Here is a 13,080-nt window from a genome sequence, read left to right on the forward strand (position 1 = left end):
TTTTTTTATCAGCGCAATAATTAGGTCGTCTTCTGTGTTACCAATTAAACAGCGTGAATTAGAAAAGCGCTCAACAAGCACTTATTTAGATGAAGAGAGCTAAGAGCAAGCACTCTGTGGACGCAACATCACCCTTAACAGCCTAGTCAACGTTTCCATATCGCTATTATGTGGCATGGCCGTGTTTCCAAGTCAAGCTTTCTGGGGCACCTTTTAATTTTCAGGCAACGGTTAGATACTGTACAACAACAATATGAACGTGTATATGCGAATAGTCCAAGCTGCTGATTTGTGCCGAAAATTTTGTGTAATAATTTTTCTGCGTTCGCACTGAGTAATTAAAACTTCATATTTAACCAATGTGTTGCGTTTTTGAAAAGAATATGAGGAAAGTATGGAATCATGTGAGTTAATTTTACGAACACACCGGTAGGAATGACCTAAGCTTCCCATAAGCGGCCATTGTTTTGTGAAGCTGACCCTGCGCGCACGAGTAATTAAGAGTGCCATAGCAAACCAATGCGATGCATTATTAAAATAAATAAAAAAAAAATGTCTGACAATTACAATACTCGGTATTGCGAAATTTCAGCGCACCTCCCCAAATATTACAGTTTTGCAATATGTCTATGTAAAGAATTTGAGAGAAATGTTTATAATACGCGCAGCTTTAGCCTACTTTATATTGTGCCCAATAACCATCCTTTTACTAGAACTTGATCCTTTCTTGATCCTTATAAAGGAAGCGTTTTCCTAACACCTGTTGGCGCAGCCGCCATGTTTCGACGATCTCGCCCCGAGTAGCGCATGGCTACCTAAGCGCGTCTATCTTCTGCGCAAATATTATTTACCGTGAATAGTTCGCGCACTCCGCCTTTAAGGGCCATTTATTATTTTCTTTTTTTTTTTTTTTTTTTTTTTTGCCATTGGTAGTGCGGTTACAAATCTTGAATGTGGAAAATGGAAATCTGAAAGCTCATTGATTGGAATTTTTTATATTGCATATGTATTAACTGGTGCCGCTTGCAGTTGTTATGCGTCCAATACAGACACCAGTTGTCTAGTTCATAATTGTTTAAGCAGCACCATTTTATATTACAATTTCTGAAGGCTAATTCATAAGCATTCGAATGCGCCGTTTTGGCGTTCAATGTTACGAACTGTCTTTTATAAGAAGTATTTAAAACTGTATTAACTTTCAATGTAGAAGGCTCTTAATTAATCCAATATATTATTGACCCTTAAAATCTAAAACAGAACGTCCATTAGTCACCTTAGTTAATTATTCCTTTTTATAATGCTCTGTCACGGGAATAATGTAAGCCTGCTGCACAGTCCACCTATACAGACCGCACAAACATATCATACGCTCACAGGTTTTAAAATAAAATATATGCGCAGTAAAAAGTCTCCGGACATTATAGTTTCGAACACAGACCCTAAAGACCTGATCAATAGAACTATGTGTCGTATACGGAGCTGTGCACCTGCCCGTTTTCTTCACAGCTATGCAGCAATGGGTCAATTAATTGGCGTCATCAATGCCAGGGCTTCAGAATCTGCACGTAACTAAATGCTTCGCCACAATTCTCTGACGTCCATCACAGCAGTTCTGTCTGCTTAGCGGTGATTATGCACGGCATGACAAATTTATTTGGCGAATTTGTGGGCCCTGCGAGCAGCACAGATGCACGCATCTGGGCACAAGGCACGGTTCATAGCGCGAAAGTGACAGCTCACATCAAGACAAGAATGCCTCACATAGCCTTGGTGGAAAGCCTAAGTGGTTCTTATTTTAAGGAGTTTCCTGTACATTCCCTGCACAGAACAGTCGAGGGGAGCTTGCACTGACAGTGGAGTTCACATTCGCCATCCATTGCTGTGGGTTGCAAGTCGTGAGCATTAAGCTAGCGCAACGACACGTTTTGTACACACGCTGGAACCAGCCTGAACGAACAAGGGCTGATAGAAACTTCACTGTGACAACCTACTCCGAAGTGGGAATCTCCAAGCTGACGGCAAGCGGGAACTCACTACTCGCCCCTCATTCACGAGACGAAAAAGAAACTGCCTGAAACTAACCCCATCACAGATCTGTCATACACCGTGCTCTTTTGATCGAGTGTTGTAATGTTCTCAGATCTGCATACAAATGGCCCGTACGGTTTTCCGAAAAAGAGCTCCATGCTCGAGGCTTCTTACTATTTCAAACTAGTGATGAATAACGATCAGTGGAAGGAGTGCTACTCCTGGGAAGGCGCCGCAACTCCTCCAGCCACTACGCAGCCTTCAGTACTGATCTTAGCTCTCCGTAAAGAAAGCACGCACGTGCATTCCGAAAGGAAGATGGAGTGACTGGTGTATAATGCTTCTGAACTGCGGCTTTGTTTCCCACTGCGCTTTAAATTTGATATAGCGGTTTTGGTTTAGAACACATCAAGATAAGGACCGAGTCTGCGGAGGGTACAATGAGAGGCACTTGAGCGTAAGCCAGGGGTAGTCTAAGAAAGAAATAAGCAGTGAAAACCAAGAAAAGCTCACCAGAGAATGTGCTATATGTGTTATTTCTCTTGTCCAGTATCAGAGCTCAATCTGCTTGGCCACAAACTCTACAGAAGAGCACATTTGCCTAGAACAAACTTTATTCCTTAATAATGAAAGTTGAACCTGCATTATTACTAGCTGGCTATCTTGACTATAACTGTCTTGAACAACAACATACTTCTCTCTCTCTGTCGAGATGGAAAAAACGATTATGGAATATAATAAGACACCTGGTGCGAGAATTCTGTCAAATGGGGTAGATTAATCCTCGATGAGTACTTTCATGTTTTTTTCTTTAAAGAATGCATCTACTCAAAGCCAACGCTTCACACATGCGGCGGTGGACATGAGTGCACAGAGAGTGGCGTCGGGTGTTAGCAACCTAAGGGTTTGGGGTAAGGTGGTGACTGCTGAATAATGCTTCTGGAGGACAGATCGCTTCCCCACTGCCTCTTTCAACTTTAGTTGGTTCAGCACGTCCCTACTGATTTCGATCCGACTATATGCCATTATTTGTATTTGAAGGGCCCAAAGTTGTGTAGACACTCTTGTCTATGTCGGTGGTTTGTGTGACGTCACACAAACATTTCTTGTACAAATCGGCACACACTTCTTGACTGAAGTGACAGGTGCTTCCAAACTGGGCAGCACTTTTCAGATCGAAATCCAGCCCACCGGAGCCATTGTAACTCGGAGTCAGACCGTCACCACCGAGAGCTAACAAGGGCTACGCATGACCTACTCTCACATCAGCGAACGTCACGACGAGTGAATGGGCTAAAAGGCTCAGCAAATGAATTTACGCGATCAGGCTTGGCCAAAGTGGCGAGGAGACATCACATGACTTGACTCAGGTCAGCGCTCGCAGCTCCATTTGCTGGCACTTTATAGCCCATCCACTCGTCGTGATGTAGGCTGCTGGGGTGCATTGGCCTTGTCGATGTCTCAGTGGTGATGGTCAGACACACTATACCCTAGGCCATGCAGGCACATTCGTAGAGCTCGGTTAAAGCAGGGTTTTCTATCTTTATAGCTTCCGTCAACACGTCCACCACACATTATATTAAGAATGTAAATAAGAATAATGTTCATTTAACATCTTGAAGATGTTGGGTGCGCTGGCAAAAAGCCAGTAGAAAGGCATGACGAGGCCGACGCACCCTACAGAGGCATTGCAGTGGTACATAGCATAATATCACTTTTAGAAACAAGAACAAACATAAAACAATCGATTTTTCATTATCTATACATTCGTTCAGACTGTTTATTTAATTGATGCAGGAGAGTGTAGCTCAGCATTTGGCAACCATAATTTGTTCGGATCTTAGGTACAAGCCATTTGGGTGTCGTTCGTGTAGTGTATATTAACTATTTGCGTTGCAATCCTGACAGCTTTATCACCAGGCAGTTGTTATTGTGAACACCGATTTCATACCGCCGCAAGAGTAAAGTTTCGTATAATTGTGGCAAGCGGATAATTCGAAGTTCATTGAAAATTGGTTCAACGTGTTTAAGTCGGGGAGCATTCATAACATTTCGAACGGCTTTCTTTTGAAGGAGGTACAAGCGGTTAATATCAGTAAACGTCGTGGTACTCCACACCAAAAAGCAATACTTAACAATCGAAGAAAACAAAGCATTATACAATATTTCCTTAATACGCTTTGGCATAAAATATTTCAATCGACACAAGATACCGACAACTTTTGACAGCTTGTTCACCACCATATCAACATGATCATTCCAACTCAAATTATCGTTGAAAATAACGCCCAAGCTTTTTACCGCCGAGACCGTTTGGATGCATGACGCACCGATCTTTAAACAGAGAGCTGGCATATTTGTCAACTTGTTTCGAGGCCTGAACAGCACAGCTTTGGTTTTTTTCAGTGTTTATGTTTAAAAGATTATTTTGAGACCATTCTAGAAGCGACTGTAGGCATTTTGAGGCTTGTTTCTCAAGATCTACCAATTGGGCAGCTTTGAAAAATAAACAAGTGTCGTCAGCATAAATCACAAAAGTTGGTAGATTACTGATACGGACAACGTCATTGATGTAAAGAAGAAACAGCAACGGTACCACGATACTACCTTGCGGAACACCAGAAACCACGTGCTTGACATCTGATAAGTCATTGTTTATTTTTACTTGTTGTGATCGAGAACTTAAATAGGACTGTAATATATGAAGAAACTGTCCGCGGAAACCGTAGTGTTCGAGTTTAACCAACATTATTTTGTGATTGATGAGATCGAATGCTTTTAAAAAATCAACGAATATGCCAAGAGTTACAAGTTTGTGCTCATAAAACTCTAAAATTAGCTCTTTTTGTGTTAGCAATGCAGTTTCTGTTGAAAAATTCGTTCTGAAACCATGCTGACTCGGCGTTATTATGTTGTATTTGTCACAGAAATGTAATATTTGTGTGAACAAGATCTTTTCAAAACACTTTGAGAAAACAGATAAAATAGATATGGGACGATAATTTGACAGATTATTCCGGTCTCCACCTTTGTGAATGGCTGTGACTCTGGCAAACTGCATTCTCTTAGGGAATACTGCATGTTCAATACAGCAGTTAAAAATATATTCCAACACTGGACTGATTACATCAGCTACATGTTTGACTGGGTAAGTTTTGAGGTCGTCGATATCAGGCGACTATTTTTATATGATAGATCAACGGAATTAAACCAGCTTCAATCAAGTAAAACCATGGAAAGTTAAGATCAACCGTGTAAAACCAGGGATAAGCGTGCTAGGGAAATTTAATTCGCGATCAGACCGAGGCTAAACCCCCTTGTCATTTTTTTCCTGTTACGCAGTGTCACGGTCTTATAGTGGGTGAAAGTCCTGTATGGGAATGGCATCTATCATAGCTTGAGTCGCTTTGGGACGTTAAACCCGATAAATCAAACCAAACCATCCTGGAAGGGAAGGAGTTTGTAGCAATTTATTTTTATGTGGAAAACATCGCAAAGGGACGAAGGACAGGAAGGTGCAGGAAACCACACAAATAAGCGCTAACTTGGAGCTGCAATTTTGATTCAGAAACAAAACAAAACAAAACAGATATTCCGGATGAAGAATCTTCTTTAGAGTCAGCACGCGCCAGCATGGTTCCTTTGTTCTTTCTGTCATTCGTTCTTTTGCGACTCATTCCACTAAAACATCAATTGCTACCATAAGCCAAACTGTCAATCCTATTACAGAGGTACTTAGCTTATGAGTGGGTGGGTCTTCTGGAAGATGTGATTGAGTGACGGCTTTCTGAAAGCGGAAGGTTAGGGAGAGGGGGCAGGTTTGGCGAGGTGGAACGATGCTTATGGTGAGGTGCAGAGGTAAAAGGAGGCGGTGTGCCTGGCGCATGGAAGCTTCAATCACCGAGGCTACAGACAGTGGCCGGGTTGTAAGGCGACAGCGTTGAGTACACATTTCTTCAAAAACCTATTGATGGCGTTACACTTCTATCACGAAAATAAATGACTGCTCGGGAGATGTCACGTGGTCTCATAACTGCCGACATTTGCCGTCCAATAAGCGTTTGGCCAATCAGGTGACCTTGTGACGTCGTTAACACCTCTACCAATCATTCAATTTCGTTGCCGAGTTTGCAGTTTAGCTCACGTGGCCGTACGCCTAATTGGTAGGCGAGGCGAGTGACGTCACAAGACCGTATCACATAATCGCATCGAAAGGGTAGCAACCTCAGCCAAACAGCATTGAATAGTGTCTCTGAAAAAATAAATTAAGGTACTTCAAATGAAAGGAAAAGAAGGTCGCTTAGGGCGCAGTTGAAGCTATGCCCGTTGGGTAGCGAGCTGGGCGTGCTACTCTTACACCGCGGAGAAGTGTTCGATGAACGGATGGTTTAGAGGCCTTTTAAGAGCAATTTATACAGTAGATTAGGTAGGAGCCCCACAATGCATTACAACATTCGGTTAAAATTAAACCACTAATTATAACATTACTAAGCAGCCCTCCAAAGTAATACTGCTATTTAGCTCTACGGCTTAGAACTGTAAGTAGGACTACCACTTAGGTCTGCTGCTTAGCGCTCCTAATCAGCATGAAATAACGAGGGCTACTCGATAGCAACTAATGAAGACCATTTCTTAGCAACAGTCCGTAATTTCTATGCTGGAATGATACCACATTAAATCTTGAGCAGACGGAGCTTTGAAATCTCGAAAAAGAAGTAAGAAATCGACTTTTAAATTATTTGATAGCGGCGTGCGGTTCTCTTAAATTTCCCACGCTCATCAGCATGCAATCCTAAGAGGCTAATTTACGTGAAAAACGACACGGCATACATCACCCCCCTCCCCCACTCCCCCATCCTGTTCATGAGACTTAAACAAAGACCTTGCATACATGACCTATATGGTAGCGTGTCTGGTTTGGTTTGGTTTTTGGGGTTTAACGTCCTAAAGCCACTCAGGTGGTAGCGTGTCTGGCCCGCAGGGAATGAGGCGTGTAGTCGAATCCCGCCTGTAATTTATTTATTTTCTTTATTCAATACTGCCAGCAACCTTTTGGCCGCCAAGGCAGGAGAGGTTACAAGGCAAAAAAAAAAAAGAAAACGCTGTTTGTTATAAACCAATGTCGCCCTATGACGACAACAAAAGAATGAAATATAAAACAGCAACAAAATTATGCCATGAACAACCTACACGCAATCAACAATAACAACAATTCAACGCTTATTAGCAAACTGGCAGTTTCAACAAACTAGAAAAGGATGCGCAGCAATAATAAGAAAGTAACGACGGCTATTTAGAAGGATTCGGACGTTGACATTGACAGGTTCACCACTTCGTTGGGCTGCCCGTACCACTCAGCAATGGTCCTTGGGAAAAAAGGAAGCCTTGTGCGCGTTTGTTCGACACTGGGGTACCAAAATCGCCTTGGTGGGTTTCGTCCGAGTAGGTCGTGCACTGTTAGATTGCATGTATGTCTGAAAATCTAGTTTTCTCTGTTTGTTAACAATCTTGAACAACATTTTGAGGCGGTGCAACTTTCGCCGTGATTCGAGTGTGCAAATACCGCCCCGTTTATAAACATCTGACACGGAGACCTGCATGCCATAGGCATTGTAAGTAAAACGAAGCGCTTTTTTTTAATACGTTCTACGCAGTTAGTTTCAGTTTTAGCGTGTGGATCCCAAATTGCATCTTCGTACTCAAGTAACTCGAGGATGAACTGCAAATGATGATTGATGACCTGGACAGGAAATGTAGAAAGGTAGGCTTAAAAATCAATATGCAGAAGAGTAAGGTAATGTTCAACAGCCTCGGGAAGGAACAGCAATTTACGTTAGATAGCAAGACACTGGAAGTAGTAGGCGAATATGTCTACTTAGGACAGGTACTAACCGCAGATCCGGACCATGAAAGGGAAATAACAAGGAGAATAAGACTGGGATGGAGCACATTTGGCAAGCACTAACAGATTATGACTGGCGGCTTACCGGTATCGCTCAAGAGGAAAGTATACAACAGTTGCATCTTACCTGTACTCACCTATGGGGCTGAAACTTTGAGGCTAACCAAGAGGGTTCTGCTTAAGTTGAGGACAACTCAGAGGACTATGGAACGAAAAATGGTAGGGGTAACATTAAGAGATAGCAAGCGTGCAGAGTGAGTCAGAGAAATAACTCAAGTTACTGACATTTTAGTGGAAATTAAGAAGAAGAAATGGGCATGGGCAGGACATGTAGTGCAAAGAGAGAATAACCGATGGTCGCTTAGGGTAACAAACTGGATTCCAAGGGAAGGAAAGCGTAGCAGGGGGCGGCAGAAAGTTAGGTGGGCGGATGAGGTTAAGAGGTTCGCAGGTGTGAAGTAGATGCAGCTAGCACAGAACCGGGTTAATTGGAGAAATATGGGACTTTCGCCTTGCAGTGGGTATAGTCAGGCTGATAATGATGACTCAAGTAACGGGCTTGCGAGGGATGCGTATGCAACTAATTTTTGTTTTGCTTTCGCAGTGTTTGAGGTGATTCCTGAGCAACCAAGGTCGTTTTGATTCAGCAGAGACGATGTTTTTAACATGCGGGTTTCCGCTTAACTTACAGTCGATAATTATGCCCAAGTATTGGAACTGGTCAACTAGTGTGATTTGGTTATTACTGACATTGTACGAGTAGGGAAGTGACTTTTTTTACGTGTTATTGTCATTTGGGCGCATTTCGATATGTTTAAAGTCATCTCCACACATGATGCAAGTCAGTAATAGCCATAAAATATTTGTTTAGCGCGGCTTGATCCTCGATTGCCTCATTGTTGTGCTAGACACCGTAGTCATCTTCAAGAAAACGGCCGCGCTTTGGAGAATCGATGACTAGGTCGTGCAGATAAATAAGAAACAGAACCTAGGACCGAGCCTTGAGGAACCCCGGAAAGTATTGAAGCTTTTTGGGACTTTGATTTTGCTATCTGGACGTATTGATGACGATCAGAAAGATAAGAGTCGAGCCACACTACAAGTTCGAGATTTTTTCTGAGTTAAAATAAGTTTCTTGAAAGCATTAATTTAGCGCAAGCAGCGATATTAATTTCCAATCACATATAAAGTTGTATCAACTTTAATTGCACTCGTGACACAACCTCTCACGTAAACTTTGTGGCTTGACTGCAATCCTTTCCTTAGGTCATGTGGTTGTAACGTCATGACCCTATTGACATGACGCCAGAAACCGATATGTAAAAGCCATTTTTCGATCGACCAGTATCTGAAACCCATCGTTTTAAAATATATTTCGGGGACAACATTGGCTCTGCATTTCTGGAAAGCGCTAGAAAAATTGACCAAAAACGTCCTCATCTTCAAACAAGGCGGTTGCCTTTCAACGTGCAGCAGTTTTAGAGCGTTAGCTCTACTGCCACGATTCCTGAAGGTCAAATGACTCCGGGATTTGACATCTAACGAGGAAATGCAATCGCTAGCCGCGTACATCATCGCCGTGGCAGGGGTGTATCATAAGGCCTCTCGCCATGTGTACAAAAAATTGATCTCCCTGTGAAAGAAGGCCAGGTCGAGACGGATTTCGCCTAATTCTGCTAGGGCAAACATGATGATGACTTCCTAATTCGCCTGGGCTGCTCCTAAATTTGGCCCTGGCCACCGCCTAAAATTGACATCGGCCGATATGGATCAAAATCGATGTACAGCCTTATTCAACTATGGCGAACGCTATGGCGACCTAAAAGTTTTGGCCAGCCGCTTTCAAAAATTTATTAAAGCGGATTTGAACCAAAATCGATATGCAGCCTCATTCGACTATGTCGAACTAATGGCCACCTGAAAACTTTGCCCACCGCTTCCAAAATGTCATCTAAGCCAAGCCGACTTGGATCAAAATCGATGTGCAGCCTGATTCGACTATGGCGAACGCGTGGCCACCTGAAAATTTTGCCCACCGCTTCCAAAATGTTATCTAAGCCAAGCCGATTTAGATCAAAATCGATGTGCAGCCTGATTCGACTATGGTGAACGCGTGGCCACCTGAAAATTTTGCCCACCGCTTCCAAAATGTTATCTAAGCCAAGCCGATTTGGATCAAAAACGATGTGCAGCCTGATTCAACTATGGCGAACGCGTGGCCACCTGAAAGTTTTGCCCACCGCTTCCAAATGTTATCTAAGCCAAGCCGATTTTGGATCAAAATCTATGTGCAGCCTGATTCGACTATGGCGAACGCGTGGCCACCTCACCTTTCGGCTCGCCACTTTCAAAATCTTATCACAGCCGATTTGGATCAAAACCGATGTGCAGCCAAATGCGACTATGGCGAAAACGATGACGACCTGAAAATTTGGCCCGTCGCTTCCAACATTTTATCTCAGCCGATTCGGATAAAAATCGATATGTAGACTAATTTGACTATGGCAAATACAATGGCGAGCAACAAATATGTCCTGCGCAGCTTCAATTTTGACCTTGATCAATTTGGGCCAACATCGACTTTCAACTTAATTCGATTACGGCTAACATGATGGGGACCTCTAAATTTTGCCTTGCCCAGCCCCCAAAATTTGGCCTGGGCCAAATTCAAAATTCGACCCGAGCCGATTTGGACGAAACTCGATGTCCAGCCCAATTCAACTATGGTAACCACAATGACGATCTCCAAACCTGGTCCGGACAAGCCCCAAATTTAACCTCGGCCGATTTGGATTAAAGTCGTACAAAACATCGTGTGTAAAAATAGTCAATAATAAACAACTTACTCAACCATGCAACCACGCGTCTTCGCGCATTGCTAAGTAACTCAGAGCTAACACTTGATATTCAGGTTCGGCAGCATAAACTACAACTAATTTTTTTCATGGCCATTTCATTTCTTGTGACATAGCTTGACTTGTCCCTTTCCGAGAACGTTACTAAAGGAAAAGATATTACTTTTTCAAATTTATTTACGTTTTCTCTCGGGATGCGTGTCTACGACAACTATGCCGGAAAATTTGAAAACAAAATTTTCGGCTCACCGGAGAAACAATTTTGCCGATGCAATGGAGACTACTGACGTGTATCAATGCGAAAGCATTACATTCTCGCGGGTGAACTGTTTTTGAGAGAGGATATAGAGATTTTGACGACGGTTGTGATGACGGTGATCGCAATTGCGAGTGCGCGGGTAGCCAGTGAAAAATAAGTTGAGTGTAGCCGCGTGCAAGGCGAGCCATTGCACGTGAGTTCATTCGAGGCAGGGGGACAGGACATACTCTTACTCGCGATCACCGTCATCACAACCTCGTGATTGCCATCATCACAGATATATTGTGAGCGCAACGAAATATTTTTCTGGTATTGTATTCGGTGTGTGTGCTTGCTTATTCGACTTAAACTGTCATGCTTTATGCGGCATCTGGGAGCCGTCTTCGCCAAAATTTCGGTTTGAAAGGATGCAGTTGGAAGCATATATACGTACCCGATTCCAGTCCTTGTCACTGGCTAGCCCTGCAACTTGGACAGTACGTGCATGCTACGTGCTACGAGACGTCATATGGCACCACATAAAATGCTTTACGAACGAGGGTTGCATCACAATTTTGCTACGTAGAGTGACGCCGTACGAACAAATGGCGCGTCAGAGGTGAAAGCAGGAAGGGAGGACGGGGCAGTGGTATCTGTAGCGCGTATTACTTCCATATTTGTGAGGTGGACACCAACGAGTGTTGACATCGCCAATAGACTGATATCGCGTAATGGCGCAAGTAAGGCTTTCGCCCTAAAATAAAAAGAAAATAAGTTCACCTGCACCATGTCAAGCAAATAGTAGGGCAGAGTAATTTAGAAATAGATATATTCTTGAAATTAAATTGAGATAAAACCACGAAATTTCGTAACATAAGTCACAACATGATTTAAAATGAAATAATGTTTTTGAACGAATCGATCAGGAAACAAAAAATATTTGCATAAGGCCGCTGACCCCGCTAAGGATGCGGAAGCGTGCACTGTTTTCGCGAAGGGACGATGGCATCGTATTCCAAACACTAAACTACTCGCACGTTTTCAATCAATTATGAGTTTACAATAGTGCAATATCTTTTCTCCCTCACTATTCAGTGTTATGGGTGGTAACATCGAGAGGGATCAGGAGAGCTGGGAGTAACAGAAGAAGCCGTTGATTTTATGAACGAAATCATCGAATGAACAAGGTTCCGAGCAAGAGGCCCGACTTGATTCTATAACACTGGTTCCGAAATCACTAATGAAGCGTGTACTATTTACTGCAACAAAAACGATCAAGTGCTTCCGCAACCGGTGCCTTGAACTGTAAAAATCTCTTCCTGCATTTCAGGTGCAGCTCTTCAAACTTGGGACATGTACAAAACTTTCGTGGCAAAGCAGCTCCAGTCGACGACGCCCCTTTTCCTGCTTGCTGCCTGGAGCCACCAATATAAAAGAAAAAAAAAATCGGCAGCGTAGACACAGATTGCATTGGAAGTTTGCACCGCCTAGATTGAAAACCAGCAGTGTACAAAAGAAAAAAGAATAAACGCTCCACAGCTTATAAGTATAAAACGCCGTTCCTAGATTCTAAATAAAACGTACGTCCCAAAGGGGCGACTGAGTGGTTAGGGCGCTGCAATAGTGATCCCGAGGACGTGGATGCATTCTCGCCCTTGGCGGCGACGTTTCCATTGGAGCAAAACGCGAGGCTCCCGAGTGCTTTGACACCAGGGCACAATAAAGTGCTCGTGAAAGAGAGGGCTTTATATCAGCGCGTATAAGTTGCGGACCTTGTTTTTCCAAAACATATATGACAGATGGCCCACAAAGCTGAAAGTTGTGTTTTTGCCCCCTTCAATGGATCTACTACTATCAATGCAGCAGTGAGCACCGATTTCCGCGTACCCACGCAGCAGTAAGACTAGGCACAAAGCAGTAACTTTGTTAGGCTATTATCAATAAAAAGGAAGTAATGCTAAAACAAAGGAGCCAATAGATCTCCTGGCGATTTCTACAAAGACCCTCATTGGTGCAATTTTTGCACTGCAGCCTGTTTGCAAGTTTGTGGTTGTCGT

At 43.1% G+C, this 13,080-nt stretch overlaps 1 protein-coding gene across 2 annotated transcripts in view; it reads left to right on the plus strand.

Moving 5' to 3' along the window:
* LOC146183946 (uncharacterized) overlaps window positions 1–12,533 on the plus strand; it is a 41,286-nt gene extending 28,753 nt beyond the window's left edge. Inside the window, exon 4 of one of the 2 annotated variants that reach the window (XR_014708520.1) lies at window positions 12,354–12,376. Coding sequence is in view for 1 of the 2 variants with exons in the window: in XM_084608774.1 (XP_084464900.1) it covers window positions 12,354–12,456 (103 nt within the window). In the remaining variant the exon portion in view is untranslated. Of the gene's footprint in view, window positions 1–12,353 lie in introns of both variants that reach the window. The other variant, XM_084608774.1, reaches the window with a different exon arrangement.
* The last annotated feature ends 547 nt before the right edge of the window (window positions 12,534–13,080 follow it).

This window comes from Amblyomma maculatum, chromosome 7 (assembly GCF_055883805.1).
Source record: "Amblyomma maculatum isolate TAMU_Amacu chromosome 7, ASM5588380v1, whole genome shotgun sequence".
Lineage (NCBI taxonomy): Eukaryota > Metazoa > Arthropoda > Arachnida > Ixodida > Ixodidae > Amblyomma > Amblyomma maculatum.